The sequence below is a fragment of the Ciconia boyciana genome, chromosome 2, assembly GCF_034638445.1.
Source record: "Ciconia boyciana chromosome 2, ASM3463844v1, whole genome shotgun sequence".
NCBI lineage: Eukaryota > Metazoa > Chordata > Aves > Ciconiiformes > Ciconiidae > Ciconia > Ciconia boyciana.
The window spans coordinates 231477-248349 of record NC_132935.1 but is presented as its reverse complement, the minus strand read 5'-3'; the positions used below and the strand labels follow the sequence as shown (position 1 = coordinate 248349).

Here is a 16873-nt window from a genome sequence, read left to right as displayed (position 1 = left end):
GGGCGACACAGCTGGGCTGGAGGTGGGAAATTAAGAGGTGATAAACTTAAATGAGCAGAAATAACTGAGCAAGAAAGACAGTCATAAAGAGACCAGGAAACTGTCAAAGCAATACAGGATGAGAACAAGGAAGACCGCGATGTCCTGTGGACAGCTTAGAGGTAACAACTTACTTTAGACTTTACGCTTTTGTTGCAAAACAACATCTTGGGCAACATGTGCCAGAACTGAATGCACATGTAGATTTTAAACGTACTCTGTCATGACTGTGCCTTGCTGTGTGGGGGGTAGGGGGAGATGGTAATTGCTGTTCTTTATTTCTCCTTTCGCAGCACTTGTTTTACAAGCCTCTGTTGTGTCCCCCTTGACTCAAGTTCTTATGTGTGCAGGCATTGTTCGAGCTCTCTTAGAGAACCTATTTCATACTTCTGAATTGCCTTCATATACTACCTTTAGTCTAACTAGTCTTTTAAAAGAGAAATGTTGATGCCCCGCAGAACTCTACACAGTGGCCTAGGCTTTTTTCAGAGCATTTTCCTAATAATGTCTCACATTATAAACTTGATATCCAGCAGCTGCTAATTAAGAGTGTGTGTATATATAAAAAAAAGTCTGGGTTATTTTTCCCTTTGGTTGTTACTTCTCATAGGTGAAGACTATGAGCCGTCGGGGTGGAGGTTCACTGCACCGATCCTCGGTGTCGCCGGGCTGGCTTTCAGCGTAAGGTGCGGCGCGGCGGAGGTAAGACGCCGCCACCAGCAATGCTGCTTACTGCTTTCAAAGCCGGCTCCGGTTTATGCCCCCGGCACCCAGGGGTGCCGGCGCAGCCCCTGCTCCCCGGCCCAGGCCCTGCCGCCCAGCAGCCGCCGCCCTTCCCTGGGCCGGGCCTGCCACGGCCTCTCGCCCCGCTCGGGCCTGGCGGGTCCGGCCCGCGGCGGCGGCGGCCGCCGCTGCTCCCCTCCGCCTCAGCGGCGGGCGGGTCCCTGCGCTCCAGCCCGGGCTCTCCGGCGCCGCCCGGCCCGAGGACGGCGGGGGTGGCCGGGCGGGGCCGGGGCGGGCGCGGGGCAGGGCGGGAGCGGACTCCGTTTCCCAGGGACGCTCGCGGGGGGGCGGCGCGGCCCCAGGAGCCGACCGGGCCCGGGCGGGAGCGGCGGGGCCCGAGTGCGGCGGCCAGGCCCGAGGGGCGGCGCGGAGCTGGGGCGCAGCCGGACGGCGGAACCGGGGCCGCCGCGCGGCCCTGCCAGAGCGCCCGCCCCCCGCACATCCGGGCCCTCCCTCGGGCAGGCCCCCTTCCCGGCGCGGCGGCTGCCGCCCGGGCCCGCCCCTGCGCTCCCGGAGCCGATCGCGGCCGAGCCCCGGCGCGGCCCGGCGCGATGCTGCGGTGCATGCCGCCGCTCTGGCGCTGCAACCGGCACGTGGAGGCGCTGGACCGGCGGCACTGCTCGCTGCAGGCCGTGCCCGAGGAGATCTACCGCTACAGCCGTTCGCTGGAGGAGCTGCTGCTGGACGCCAACCAGCTCCGGGAGCTGCCCAAGGTGAGGCCGCGGGCCTCCCGCGCCCCGGCGCTGGCCCGGCCCGGCCCGGCTGGAGCGCACGGCCGCGGGCCGCCGGTGGAGGCCTCGGGCCGCTGCGGCCTGGGGAGCGCGGCCGCCGCCTGGCCCCGCGGTCCGGGCCCGGCCCGGCCTGACCTGGCGGGGCTGGAGGCCGACCGGGCCTCGCGGGAGGCCGCCCCTTTCCGCCGTTCTGCCGGCGCCGCGCGAGGCCGCCGGCGCCTTCTCCCCTCAGCCGCCTCTCGGTGGCCCGTGAGCGGAGCAGGCGGGCGCTGCCCCGGCCTACCCAGCCCCGCTCCCGGGAGCGGCCTCTTCCCGGCTGCGCCGCTTTCCTTCCCCCGTGTCCTCGGTGGGGAGCGCGGCTTCGGTCTGTCCGAGCCCCGGCCGACTTCCCCGTGCTTCTAGCCCAGTGCGGGGCTGGGCAGCGGAGCAGAGGAGCTGCCGGAACCGGCGAAACCAAGCGCCTCTGCTGTGGGAACGGGAGCCCCGTGTGGGTTTCGCGCTTCCCACGGGGACCGGCAGCTGTAGACGCCCGGCTGGTTCGCTGTGGCTTGCCACGGGAAGGGGAGCCCCTCGCTTCGGGAGCGGTGAGCTTGTCTGCCCAATAAAGGGGTCTTCTGCCTGCGGAGGAGAAACGCTTTACCTAAATCAGCAGTCCTGTGAGCCACGCTTACTGCTAAGCAAAGCACAACGTGGATTTAAAAACTCTGGTTTAATCCGTAAACTACAAAAGCTATCAAATAAGTTGTATTAAAAGTGGTAGAGGTGCTTTATACTTATCTGGGACTTCAGCCTGCACTTGCAAGTTCTTTCACGATTCTGTTTAGCCGCAGAGCTCTCTGCAGATGTAACACTGGTGATAAATCCTTAGTGTGCTGCCACACACTGTGCTGACATGATTTCTCTGTAGAAGCAGAGGGACTGGAGATCTGCTCAGCAGACAGCTGCCAGCTCCACCCAGACATCGCTGACTCCCAAAGGTTTGCTTTCACAAGGCAGGAGTCTTTGGTATGGGCCGAGCTCTTGTGTTTGGGCCCTAAAGTACCATTCAGCAGGAACTGAAACGATGGTGTTCCTATTCTGCTGGGTAATCTGGAGCATAGGACACTGCAAAGAAGAACTGGAATTTCAACCTGCCTCTCAGGAAGGAGAAGGCCTTAAGATATTACTGGGCTATAGAATATTCTGGAGGAAGTTTTACCACATATCCCCTGTGGAAATTGTACCATTTTTAAAAAGTTAGTTAAGTATTACTTGTGCCAGAGAGAGAAAGTATTTGACTGTAGCTTGTTTGGATAGATGCTCGTCAGTGAATATAGACTAAGTTACCTTTTTATTGAAAAAATTGAGAAATAGGTCATTATTTTTTGTTTTAAAGTTTCTTGTTGAATTACTGACGTGTTACGAAATTTGCCATGAAATCTGGGGGAAAAAAACCCAAACATGCAAACCAAAACCTTTTTTTTTTTGATTCAGGCCAAAATAATTTGGTTCAGTTTTGTTAAACTGTACAATTTATGCATCCCTACGTAAACATATTCTCTTGTATAGAAATGGCAGATTCTTGCTCTCCTGATGTCTCTTAACATTTTTGCGTTGTCTCTGTCTTTCCTTGTTGTCTTCCTTTGAATTACTGTGAGCCAGGCTGCTTGTGGGATTCAGTTGTGAGGGTGCGTTGTTCAGGTATGGAGACACTAGTATGATACATTATCAGCTCTCTTCTGTCATGTAGCTTGGGATGTTGTTATACTTCAGGCGGGGATATTTCTCAAACTACTGGAAGATGTGTGTTATAGGCAGGTTAGGACTTATGAATGAGCGTACGTCTTTTCTGCAGAGGAGGCTAATTGCGACATATCTGCAGTGAACCTGCTGATCCTTACACTGCTCAATCCTTTGTATCCTGATGAACAGTCACAGTCCTACCTTGTGTTTACATTGAACTCATTTGGACTGAGATATTACTGGGTTTTGGTTAGCTTTTGAAGAGCATCTTTTGGATTATACATGCAGATTTTATATTGACATTTTACTTAGTTTGTGATCAGATAGATATAATCCTGCCTGTGAAAGCAGGTACTACATATGTGTCCTAAGCACTGTGTCTCCTTCCTGTTGTCACCCAAAGAGCTTGTATTTGTGAACACTGTTGTTTAACTCCAGCTGTTACGTCTGTTTGGCTTGGGAGCATCAGAGCTCTTGCCGTGACCTATCCTGGGATCATGGGTTCCCCTCTGGTGTTTGAGTTCCCCCAGATTTTTAGACTCTTCTGGCAAAGAGTTATTAGAAAAACAATAGAGAACAGACAGATGAGATTCTGGTCCTCTAGAGAGAGGTAGTAAAGTCAGAAGAGGTACAGAGAATGGGGAGCAGAAAATGGCATGATCAGACCCAATACACAACAGCTTTTGCACAGGGAAAATAAATGTTTACAAGATCTCTTCTGTCTGTCTGAAAAAGATAGTGCTGTTCCTCCATCAGGGGACAGAGGTCTGGAGTATCACAAATAGCCTGGAGGGAATGAACAGGGAGCAACTGACCACTGTTTCTTCCTGCATGAGGACTGGAGGGCAGTAAGTGAAACCAAAAAGGGCTCAGTTCAGAATAAATGAAATAATTTTTAATGCAAGATGTAGTTAAGTTGAGGTGTGGAACTACTTGCCATAGGACATAATGGATGCTCAAAGTTTACATGAGCTCAGGAAAGAAGTGGACCAGTTCATGGAAGAGAAAACGACCAAAAATGAGTATATACAAAGACACCATCTTGCTTGTGCTGCATATCCCAGGAGAGACTTAGAGGAAGTATTGTTTTGGACTTGCTGTACTCGCGCTCTTCCGTATCAAGTACTGTCTGCAGCTGCTATGGGCTTTCTCCAGCTGTGACAGGGGGTAACAGCCCATCCCTAGCAAAACCTAAATGCCCTCTCCCTCGCAAGCAAGGTGAGCATCAAATACGTGCAGCTGGGGAACAGGAGGGAAAATAAGCAGAGCACCCCGACTGCTAACTGCTGAAAAAAGCCAGGGAGCTGGTGGTTGCTGCCTAGAGATGCCGTGCCCTGGAGACACGTCAGGAAGAGGGAGCAGAAGTAGGCCCCACAGTATTTTCCCCTTTCCAGTCTCCCACCAAGTTTCTTCCAGCTGGTGCCTCGGGTAGTCTGGAGGCAGTTGATAAGGAGGTCTGCAGTTTTGTGGAATGAGGATGCAAGCTTAGGTCCACCTGAGGTTTGACCCAATATGTGTCCTAATGGTTTGTGCTAATAGAACTTAACTTGAGCAGTGAAGAGGTGCACTTTTTAGTCCCAGGCACACAAATCATGGGCAGGAAGGCCATTATTTAAGGATATCACTGTTGGGGGCCGTGTGGGTAGGGCCGGATACCTAATGTATGAGTAAGAATCTGCATGTTATACAAGGTGGATATGGGAAGAAAATTGAAAATAAATTGCCCTTCCACCAGGGAAAGAGAGGACAGCAGTATTCGATTTGGGCACATATTTTTCCCTGAGGGAGAACAATGGGAGAGGTCTTTGGTTGGGGTGGGGAGGACGCTTTCCAGTTGACTTCCAGCACTTCATGGAAACAAGCCTTTTGTGTGAGAGAGACTGGGAGGAGGATTTGTGCATACAACGAAGGAAGATGGGGGGAAAGGGAAGTGTGCTTGTTTCACAGAATAGGGCTGTGTGTACCCATTCCTTGGGAGAACAGTTTAAAGGACTACTGAGATGTGCATGTAGGGGCAGGAGAGGAGAGCAGCAAATGGGGATCAGTTAGACAAATGTGAATGAGAGAGTATATACAGTCTTTTGTAGCAAGTTTGACCAGAGCAAGTTTGTTTTTAAGGGCTCAAGCAGGATTTTTGGGGAAGGCTTCCATGTGGAGGTGATTTTTGAAGCAAAAGAATGGAGGGGTGGCTGGCTTTTGGAAAGGTCATCTTGTTTTGCGGTTAGCAAACAACTTCCTTTGAAAATGTTTGAATTTATCTGACTCCTCTTCTGTGGCTTTTCTTACCTAGCACCCACTACCAGGCTTCCTCTGTCCGACATGCTTTTATTTGTCTTTATTCCGCTGGTTCCAGAGTCCAGAAACACTGGCAATCTCTTGCTCTTTCTGTGGCACCACTTTCTTCTGTACCAGAACTTCCCATGTCCTCTTCCTGCTGCTGCTGCTTTGCTCTTGATCTGATTAGGTGATCTGCCTGCCTCCTGGCATTTCTGAATGACACCACTGCGCTTTCCTGAACTCTCTCTTCCAAGCTGTAGAAGTGAATGCTTGTTTCTCTCTGTCCTGCAGTGCTGAATAGTCTTCTATCTGCTCTTTCTTCTTTTTTATTTGTCCCATGTGGAATCTTGCCTGTTTTGAGTCCAGATTTTTCATTATGGTGGCTATACTCTTGTTGTTTGAAGTGATAGATTAAATCTGTGTTAGGAGCATCTGCTGCCTTGTTGCAGGGATTTGCTGCCAGGGTGATACAGCATGATTTAATGGAAAATGATAAATTCCATTTGGTAAGTTCCCTGTGCTCTTCATGAGGGTGTCTGAATTCCAGAGGAGGAAATGCCTTGCTCTGTGCTGACTTCTGCTCTACCTGGCTTGCATAAAGTGATTTCTGCAGGACTGTGAGCGTGTAGCACGCTACAGCAGCAGGATAAATAGCAGGTCCTTCAGCTAGGGGTATATGTTTCAAGGATACAGCCTGCTAAATCATTACATTGGAGCTACAAAAACCACCTGACTCATTTAGTCCACTCTCTGTGAGCACTTCAGAGGTGCAGCTCCAGAAAGGAATGAACGCAGTCTGGAATTCGGAGGAGGAATTTGGAGGTGGCAGACAGAGCCGGTCACAGCCCATGAGCGGAGTGTGATCAACAGGGATCCAGAGGCTCTTGGTGTGCTTTCAGAGGAGTGCTCAGGTTTGGAGTATGGGAAGGCAAAAGGGAGAGGTCAGAAGAAACCTGGGTGGAGCACAGCTTGTAGGACCTGGTGTAGGAGGAAGAGAGGGTGGAGCTGAGTGGGGACTGAAAATTATGAACAAGTCAATGCAGAGGAGGGAGGAGACCTCTCTTCTGTGTCAGCAGGAGTATGCAGAGGGACAGGCTACTGGAGACCTTCTACTGGAAGAATACCTGGGCAGGAAGTGTCATGAGGTTGGGGGCTAGGCTGAGGGATCATGCAGAGGGGGGAAAAAGGAGGAAATAAGAGCTAGCTTCGATACTAAGTTTTTGAATAGTGGTGGTGCTAGGGATGTCTAATGGGGGGGTTTGCAGTTTCTCTGCTTTGCTTTTTCCTTCCTAAAGCTCCCATGACAAATTGGGCCCAGTGCAGAAAACTTTTTTTTTTTCTGCTACCTGGTGAACTGTTATTAGCTTGCACTGAAAACTATGAGACACGGACACCTGGCTAGAGCACCAGGGAGAGGAGACCTTTTGGGTCCAGCGCAGATTCCTTCCTGTTCTGGCCTGTTGCTATTTGCATCTTGGCAAGGCCATTTCTAGGCTGGTGGAAACAGTCCGGGTTTCAGCGGTTCCTCCTGTTTGGCTGCCATTGGCCTGGGGCAAGAGCATCGGTGTCCTGGTGTCCTTTGTCCAGAGCCTGGGATCCTGCTGCACTGAGCAGGGTGAAACCTGAGAACAGTGTTTGTCACTTTCCCAAGACAAGGTGGGGCCTTGCAAAGCTAATTAAGAGCAGCTTTTAATTTCCTGGCATCTGGGGCCTGCAAGGAGGATCTTGGGTTGTATTTACTTCTGTAGAGGAGTAAAGCTGCTCCTTTTAATCTCTCCATGCTGATAGCCCTTCCCTGAGAAAGTCGGGGAACCACGAATCATCAGTGACTGGACTCCTCAGAGATTCACCATGCTGTAATGAGCCTGAGAGAGCTTTGGTGCCTATTAAGGCTTGAGTGTGCAGTGGGCACCTTCTGCCTGTGAATTCTTTGCATCACAGGCTTTGTCAAAACTGCAAGCTGCATTTGTTTAACAAAACCAGTCAAGAAACTGGTTTCACTTGATTGTTATGAGACCTGTGTGCAGAGTTGGCATGCCTCTCTATTCCTTTCAGGAGTTCAGGAGCCATATGAGTTAATGTGTACAAATGGATGTGGTTTTGTTTCTCCAAAAGCCAGGTATTCTGGATGTGCTGCTGCCCAGAAGTTGAAATAAGTGCAGTCCATTTCACCCTCATCCTTTTCTCTCTGTGCAGTAACTGTCTGTCTTATAAATCCTGGGTGGTGACTAGGGGGATTTAGGGCTTGTGCTGGAGTGGTAAGAGCTGAGTGTAGGCTCAGTTGTGGAAAAAAGAGCTAATAAAACTCTTGCACATACAAACAAGGGAACAGAAAAGAGGAGCACGGAAGTGATTTCATGCTTTAAGGCCTACAAATAAGAATTTTGTATTAATATTCACTTCTTTGTGAGCTCCAAGGTGTGTAGTCAGCTTCGTTGTCAGACAGTGTGTGGGTGTGCTATGCCCTATGTGGATCTCAAAAGGAGCTCAGGTCTTGGAGGAAGTTCAAATGAGCGTAACAGTGAGGTAAAAAGGCATACTGGGCGGCAAAGAGGTTCAGTGAAGCAGAGAGTTCATGAAGATTTGTGTGACTATGGCCTAAATGGTGCTGCCTCTCATCAAATCTTCCTTTGCACTGGTTTTGTACAATGTAGGGAGGTCATCAGTGAAAACACCTACTCAGTCTTTCCCCTGGGTTCAGCTGACCCAGTTATTGTAAACCTCTAGATGTGTCTGCCGTGGTTAATAACATCTTCCATGTCTTTGGGTGCGTTGGCTGCTTGGAACGAGTTTGCACCGTTGGGATTCCTCCTGTTCCTTGGTGACACCTTCCCTTGCTCCCGTTCCAGGACGCTGTCTGTAAAGCGTAAATGTGGTATCACAGTGGCCGTACAGAGCATTTGCTCATTACCTGATCTGCTTGCACCTCTGAGATCTCTCCTTATTCCCTTTGGCTATTGTCTGAATATCTGCCACGAATGATTTAGGTGGTGTTTCATTGATGGTTAGAGGTAAAGGCAGGACTAGGTTAACCTCTTCAGGTCTCCTCTGACCTGTTACCTATGTTCCCCTGAACATTCCTGGATTTCGTAACCTTCTTTCACCGTCTCCCTGCTAGAAACTCAGATGAGGCAGGGAGCAGTGATGAAAGAGCATGGTGGATGGTAAGACACGCTGCATGCTGAAGCAGAGGGATGTGATGGCCTGCAGAGCTCTTGCATTGCAAGGTTCTCTGGTTTCTGACTCCTCCTTTTTCCATTTCTAGTTCAGGGTATTTAATGGTGTATGTCCGAGCTGTTCCCCTGAGAGCTGCTTTGGCACCTTCCTATTCTTTGTACTCTTCCTGTTCAGAGGAGCTGTTTGTGTCTTTTGTGTCTGAGAACCTCCTGTGGTCTCCTTCCACACAGGGACACTTAACTCTTCTTTAAGGCTTTTCCAGTCCCCCAGATGTGGTTCCATGAACTGCGAGTGTACAGTCTGCTGTAGTCTGAATACCCTGCTCTGTACCAATTAATAAACTAGATCTCATCTGCCTTGTCTTGATTTCCCCATTTCAGGGTTAGAGCTTATTTGTTGGGGTTTTTTTGTTTTGTTTGTTTTATGGTGCCTCTCAGTGCTGGAGATGCATCTGTTGTATAAACTTATAGGGTGATATGATTTCTGCCTCAAGAAAATGCAATCCTGTTTGAAATGATTGGAACAGGTTATTGTATAAATCTTGGCATTTCTCCCTGTTGTTAATATTTGTGGCATTACAGATAAGTAAATTACTTTTTTGTAATTGCTAGTTGACCCTTCTTTGGTCAGAAGATGATTTAGAAGAACATTAGATTGGTAGATCAGGTCCCTTTGTTATACTGGAGAAGGTCATTCCTGAGGTGCTGATATGCCAGGGAGGGAGCTGGATGGGAAGAGGCAAATGGTAGAATAGGTAAGAAAGGGGAAGAGGTCTTTGGATGGTAATTTGGGTATATTAGGTTTTGCTTCTTCACCTGTAGCCTGAACGCTGTCCCATGAGATTATCTCAACAGGTCTCTCCAGATTAATGCTTTTGCGGTATTTCAATGGAAAATGCCACTGGATGCTCTGTGTCTGCCACAGGGAGGGCTGATGTGTCAGTGGCACTTGTCCTTTGGACTCCTCCCAGCCCACTGTACCAGACTGAGGTGGAGGTCGCTTGTGTTCTGGTTTCAGTAGGGGGGCCCTCTGTTAACGCAGTTGTACGCTGCTGCTTTCGTGCTTAAGATGCAGTCTGAGACCATGTATTGCTCCCGTCAGTAAACCTCTCCCACAGCTCTTCGCAAAAGTGAGGTGTTAATTGTGGTGTCATGATCTAAATCTGGCTTGGGGATTTCCTTTCTGTGGCCCTGAATTGGTTTGTCATTTCATTTGGACCAGAGATTCCACTCTGCTCCTGCGTGCCGTCCTCAGGCAGTGTGCTGTCTGCAGGGGAACAGTTGCTGCCTCCGGCCCCAGAGGGGACTGCATTCCTCGGTCCCTGCTTAAATGCCTCGGAAGAAGCAGCTGGTGAGCCTTTGGCTTGGAGACAACTTGCTTTGTCTTAGCTGGAATGTGTTCCTGATGCTTAAGTACTTTTATATATTTGAAATACATTCCTCAGGGCCTGATACGCGGGGTTAAATAGTCGGAAATCCGTCCAGTCTGCGTTAGGGAGGGCTGTGTCCCGGCAGCCAGGGAGCAGCCTGCGTGTGTGTAGGGTCGGTCTCCTCCCTGGCTCTGAGCTGCGGCGTGCGCGGGGCCTGTGGAGCTGCTGGCGTTAAGCGCGCTCAGTGCTCCTGCCCTGCCTCACCAGGCCTGTCCGTGCATCTCCTCTTTGTCGTGGAGTGGGCAGGTGAGCAGCGTCCGCTCCTCCTGTGCTGTGTGGGGGCTGACAGGGAGGAGAGTCCCCCTTTGCTGTCTGTGCTGAAGCACAGGGAAGGTGGCCTGCCGTGGTGGTCTGGCTGCAAGCCTGAGCTTGACTGAAGGCGGCTGTGCCTGGTGGTCCGCTGCTGCAGAGTATCAGCTGTTTCTCTTTGGGACTCAGCTGAGTTGCCACCCTTCAGGTGTTTGTGATTACATGCTTGTGGCCAGAAAAGGCTGAAGCCAGTTTAGTATCTGTGGCAAATGCTGTGAGGAGCAGAGAATGAAACACTGCTATAGCTGGAGTCAGTTATTTGGGAAGATCTCTTGTTTGGGATGGCAAGTGGTCTGTATCCACTGCCTGTGGTCTTGTCCCACACCTGCTCAGGTGGGTCAGACTGAGTCTCGGGGTACCTGGCACGAGGATCTCTGAGGAACGCTCAGGTGTGAGGCACCACTACCACTATCCAGGTAGAGCCCTCCCCATGGCACCAGGGCTGCCCTACGAGGGCTGAGGTGTGGCCTCTCCACTGGAGGTCCAAACTGATGCACTCATCTCTCAGCATTGGCAATCACTTTTTTTGGCCTCTGCTATCATTAACTATTGTTACCCTCACTGGATTTCAGGTGGAGTGGCTCTTCTTGAATCTAGCTATTCTGGGAATATATATGGCTTGTGTTGTTTCTCTCAATATAGGGAAAGGTGTGTCTTGGGTTCACTGCTCTGGTGATGCAACCTAGTGCTAACTGGAGGCGCTTGGCTCTGCTGGAAGTGGACTGACTCCTGCTCTGCTAAGGTAGCTGTACAGCCTGTGGGACTGGCATTCTGCCCGAGCTGCCCAGCTGTGGGATAGAAGTCTTTCTGGTTCTGTGGCCTTACCTGTAAGGTGTTGGCTTTGAGCACAGTGATTTGGAAGGACTGAGTTTAACCTTAGAGCTGATCAACTTCCAAGTGTTTTGCTTTGCAGTTTTTGCTTCCAGCTTCTCTTGAATCTCTCTCATACAGCTGGCTTTGCCCAAAGGCAATCCTGCTGGCACAGTCATCAAAGATCAGCTCTTTCTTTCATCACAGGTTTAAAAGGAGGGACCCCAGTTCTGTTCAGACTTCTCCTACTTGTAGGTCCCCGAGACTGGAAAGGCAGACACGTGTGCTCCTGCGTCCTGACGCCTTGACTGTGGAGCATGCAGCAGAGTCTCTGCTTCCTCCGTGGGCAATTCTTAAGATGTCAAGCCTGTATTTAACCAGGAAAATGTGAATGAAATACAAGGCTCAAATACGTGATCTGGTTTTGCTGTGAGCATTTTGAGGAGCTGCCCGAGCTGCTGCATTTCACTGCTGACGGACACCTCCTGCCCACGGTGGCAGAGTCCTGTGCATTTATTCTGGCTGGGTACAAACATGGAGGTCTGCTGCATGCTGCTGTGAACCCAGCCCATGGTGGCATGGGAAACCAGGCCCTCTTCTTGCTCGTGAATCACCAGGAGAATTGTAATTATTTGCTTGCTACACAGTCTGATCCTGCCTTTAATTAAATATGTGCTGTCCTGCTGAAGGCAGTGGGACTGTACCAGCAGGGTTTGACAGTTGGACCTTGTAGCAGCCTTCCAGCACCTGAAGGGAGCCTACAAGAAAGCTGGAGAGGGACTTTTTACGAGGGCATGTAGTGATGGGACAAGGGGTAGTGGCTTTAAACTGAAAGAGGGGAGATTTAGATTAGATATAAGGAAGAAGTTCTTTACTTCTGAGGCTGGTGAGGCACTGGAACAGGTTGCCCCAGAGAAGTTGTGGATGCCCTGTCATTGGAAGTGTTCAAGGCCAGGTTGGATGGGGCTTTGAGCAACCTGGTCTAGTGGAAGGTGTCCCTGCCCGTGGCAGGGGGGTTGGAACTAGATGATCTTTAAGGTCCCTTCCAACCCAAACCATTCTGTGATTCTGTAACTTGAAATTCTCTTAGGAGTAATGAGATGTAAGGATGACCTGTCCTTATCACTGGCACTTCCAGGATCGGAAAGGTTAGCAAAACCTCTGCGTTGGATCCCCTTAGCCGGTGCTGGCAGAGAAGTAATGCAGCAGGCATTGTTGGTGTGTTCAGTCCCTGCAGCAAAATCACCTGGTCCAAACACCTCTGGCTCTGGGCCTTTGTCTTGGAGGCAGCCTGGGTTATCACAGGTTGTTTTTGAGGAAGAGGAGGCATCTGAGACCCACTGTTTGGCTAGCAGAGCTTGGGAACATGCTGATAGTCTCGGCTGCAGAAGCAAGAAGGTTTTGTGCAATTCCAGTGTGAAGACTGTGGTTTAGCCCCAGTTGTCATGGTTTAGCCCCAGTCAGCAACCGAGCACCACACAGCCACTCACTCACCCTCCCCCCTGGTGGGATGGGGGGGGGGGGGGGAGAGAGAGAGAGTCATTTAGTCCATGACTTTGGGCTGCATCTGTCATTAACAGTCCTTCAGGGCAGGAGAGATGGTGTGTGGTGTTGGATTGTTGCATGCTGAAGCCAGTTCTGGTTCCATCACTGCTGCACTTTGCTCGGTTTCATCAAAGTTCATTCTTCATTAATCTGGTTGATTCGTACTGTAATGCCGTTGATATGGCATATAGCAACCATAAAAGTGATGATGTACAGTATTATATAACAGTTAATGTCATGTCATTAGGTTCATTGGCTATTTTCACCCAACATCAAATCCCCTTGAGGTACACATTGGACTTCCCCATCCTTCTGCATCACCCACCAAGTGCACCCAGGTCCTTGAGCAAAAGCAATCCCACAAATGGGTTTTCCTTTGCCCCAGGCAGGAGTAACCCAGGCTGTCTTCCCCAGCATATTTTTATGTGCACTACAGGGACTTTATCCCCCTCCACAGTACGTACAAATTTTGACTGGGGAGGGCCAGCTCGATTGACAGAACCCCTAGTGTTGCCTAACCAGGTGGACTTTGCTAAATGTGTATCCCAATGTTTGAAAGTCCCACCACCCATTGCTCTCAGTGTAGTCTTTAACAGCCCATTGTATCGTTTGATTTTCCCGGGGGCTGGTGCATGATAGGGGATGTGATGTACCTACTCAATGCCATGCTCTCTGGCCCAGGTGTCTATGAGGTTGTTTCAGAAATGAGTCCTGTTGTCTGACTCAGTTCTCTCTGGGGTGCCATGTTGCCACAGGACTTGCATTTCAAGGCCCAGGATAGCGTTCCAGGTGGTGGCATGAGGCGTGGGATACATTTCCAGCCATCCGGTGGTTGCTTCCACCATTGTAAGCACATGGCGATTGCCTTGTTGGTTTTGTGCAAGTGTGATATAATCGATCTGCCAGGCCTCCCCATATTTGTATTTCAGCCATCGTCCTCCATACCACAGAGGCTTAAACTGCTTGGCTTGTTTAATTGCAGCGCATGTTTCACATTCATGGATAACCTGTGCAGTAGTGTCCATGGTCAAGTCCACCCCTCGATTGCGAGCCCATCTATATGTTGCATCTCTTCCTTGATGGCCCAAGGTGTCATGGGCCCACCGAGCTATAAATAATTCACGCTTATGTTGCCGGTCCAGATCTGCCTGAAGCCACTTCAATCTGAGCAGCCTGATCCACTTGCTGGTTGTTTTGATGTTCTTCCGTGGCCCGACTCTTGGGTATGTGAGCATCTACGTGATGTACTTTTACAACCAGATTCTCTACCTGAGCAGCAATATCTTGCCACAATGCGGCAGCCCAGATGGGTTTGCCTCTGCGCTGACAGTTGCTCTGCTTCCATTGTTGCAACCACCCCCACGGGGCATTTGCCACCATCCCCGAGTCCGTATGGAGATAAAGTACTGGCTACTTTTCTCGTTCAGCAATGTCTAAAGCCAGCTGGATGGCCTTTACTTCTGCAAATTGGCCTGATTCCCCTTCTCCTTCAGCAGTTTCTGTGACTTATTGTATAGGACTCCATACAGCAGCTTTCCACCTCCGATGCTTTCCCACAATATGGCAGGACCAATCAGTGAACAGGGCGTATTGCTTCTCATTTTCTGGTGGCTTATTATACAGTGGGGCCTCCTCAGTGTGCATCACCTCGTCCTCTGGGAATATTCCAAAATCTTTTCCTTCTGGCCAGTCTATGGTCACTTCCAAGATTCCTGGGCAACTGGGGTTTCCTATTCAAGCCCGTTGTGTGATCAATGCGACCCACTTACTCCGCGTAAGCATCAGTTGCATGGTGTAGAGGGGACCCTCCCTTTGAACATCCCGCTCAGCACCAGCAGTCGGGGTGCCAGGAGGAGCTGTGCTTCAGTACCAGCCACTTCCAAAGCAGCTCAAATCCCTTCATATGCTACCAATATCTCTTTCTCAGTTGGAGTATAATGGGCCTCGGATCCTCTGTATCCCCAACTCCAAAACCTTGGGGTCGACCTCGAGTCTCCCCTGGTGCTTTCTGCCAGAGGCTCCAGGTAGGGCCATTCTCCCCGGCTGCAGTGTAGAGCACATTCTTTACATCTTGCCCTGCCCAGACTAGCCCAAGGGCTAGTGCATTAACTATCTCCCGTTTAATTTGTTCAAAGTCTTGTCATTGCTCAGGGCCCCATTTGAAATAATTCTTCTTCCAGGTCACTTGATAGAGAGTGCTTATGATCAGACTGTAATTTGGAATATGCATTCTCCAAAAACCTACAATGCCTAAGAAAGCTTGTGTTTCTGTTTTGCTACTTGGTGGAGACATGGTTGTTGTTTTGTTGGTCACATCCATTGGGATCTGACGACGTCCATCTTGCCATTTTATTCCTAAAAACTGGATCTCCTGTGCAGGTCCCTTGACCTTACTTTGTTTTATGGGAAAACCAGCTTTCAGAAAGATTTGGACTATTTTCTTCCCTTTCTCAAAAACAACTTCTGCTGTATTGCCCCACACGATGATGTCATCAATATATTGCAGATGTTCTGGAGCTTCACCCTGTTCCAGTGCAGTCTGGATCAGTCCATGGGAAATGGTGGGGCTGTGTTTCCACCCCTGGGGCAGTCGATTCCAAGTGTACTGAACACCCCTCCAAGTGAAAGCAAACTGTGGCCTGCACTCTGCTGCCAAAGAGATTGAGAAGAACGCATTAGCATTATCAATTGTAGCATACCACTTGGCTGCTTTTGACTCCAGTTCGTATTGAAGTTCCAGCATGTCGGGCACGGCAGCACTCGGCAGCAGCGTGGCTTCATTCAGGCCATGATAGTCTACTGTTAGTCTCCACTCTCCATTAGACTTTTGCACTGGCCAGATGGGACTGTTAAAGGGTGAGTGAGTCTTACCGATCGCTCCTTGGCTCTCCAGTTGACGAATTAGCTTATGGATGGGAATCAGGGAGTCTCGGTTGGTACAGTATTGCCGCCGGTGCACTGTTGTGGTGGCCATCAGCACCTGTTGTTCTTTGACCCTCAGCAACCCCACAACAGAAGGGTCCTCTGAAAGACTGGGCAGGGTGGACAGCTGTTTAATTTCCTTTGTCTCCAAGGCAGCTATACCAAAAGCCCACTGGTACCCTTTTGGGTCCTTGAAATACCCTCTCCTGCGGTAGTCTGTGCCAAGGATGCATGGAGCCTCTGGGCCAGCCACAATGGGGTGCTTTTGCCACTCATTCCCAGTTAGGCTTACTTTGGCATCCAATACAGTTAGGTGTTGGGGTCCCCCTGTCACTCCAGAAATGCAGATGGGTTCTGCCCTGATATAGCTTGATGGCATTAGGGTACACTGTGCACCGGTGTCTACTAGAGCCTTATACTCCTGTGGGTCTGATGTGCCGGGCCATCGAATCCACACAGTCCAGTAAACCCGGTTGTCCCTTTCCTCCACCTGGCTGGAGGCAGAGCCCCTCTAGTCCAGGTCATAGTATTCGTTACCCACTTCTTGTAAATACGAGTCAGGAGTTCCTTCACTAAAATCAGGAGTAATATCAGCCCTTCTACTCTGTCTGTGAACTGTCCACTGGAAACTGGAGCAACAATTTTCCTGGAAGAACGCCCTTGCGTGATTGTTTTTCCTTGCAACTCATGTACCCGTGCCTCTAGGGTTGAGGTGGGTTTTCCATCCCACTTCCTCATATCCTCTCTGTGGTCACACAGGTAAAACCACAGGGTGCCCTGTGGTGCGTACCCTCTATATCCTTTCTCTTGGGCAGAGGAACGCTGACTCCTAATAGCTGAGATACTGGTCTGTACAGGTGGGGAGTAGCACCTATCCTCTTCAAGTTGCTGGACCTCCCAGGACAGTTTCTCCACAGCTGAGACGAGGGAGGAAGAGAGACTTTCTTCGTATTCCCGGAGCTGGCTAGCTGCTTCATCCACTGTTGGTCCTTCTTCATCTTTCCAGGTCATTACTGACAATGAGTTGGCATATGATGCTCGTGTGCTCCGTACCAGCTTCCGCCACATGGGTCATGTGCACTTGAATTCATCTGGATCTTTGGCTAACTGCTCATTGTCCAGGTCACCA

At 50.3% G+C, this 16873-nt stretch overlaps 1 protein-coding gene across 29 annotated transcripts in view; it reads left to right on the top strand.

Moving 5' to 3' along the window:
- The first annotated feature begins 1100 nt into the window (after positions 1-1100).
- The window catches only part of SCRIB (scribble planar cell polarity protein), a 122301-nt gene continuing 106528 nt past the window's right edge, over positions 1101-16873 (top strand). For 19 of the 29 annotated variants that reach the window (XM_072851671.1, XM_072851667.1, XM_072851666.1 and 16 more), the window contains exon 1: positions 1104-1535. In XM_072851671.1, coding sequence (XP_072707772.1) covers positions 1374-1535 — 162 coding nt within the window. In that variant the 5' untranslated portion in view covers positions 1104-1373. Of the gene's footprint in view, positions 1536-16873 lie in introns of all 29 variants that reach the window. The other 10 variants (XM_072851654.1, XM_072851649.1, XM_072851648.1 and 7 more) reach the window with 2 other exon arrangements.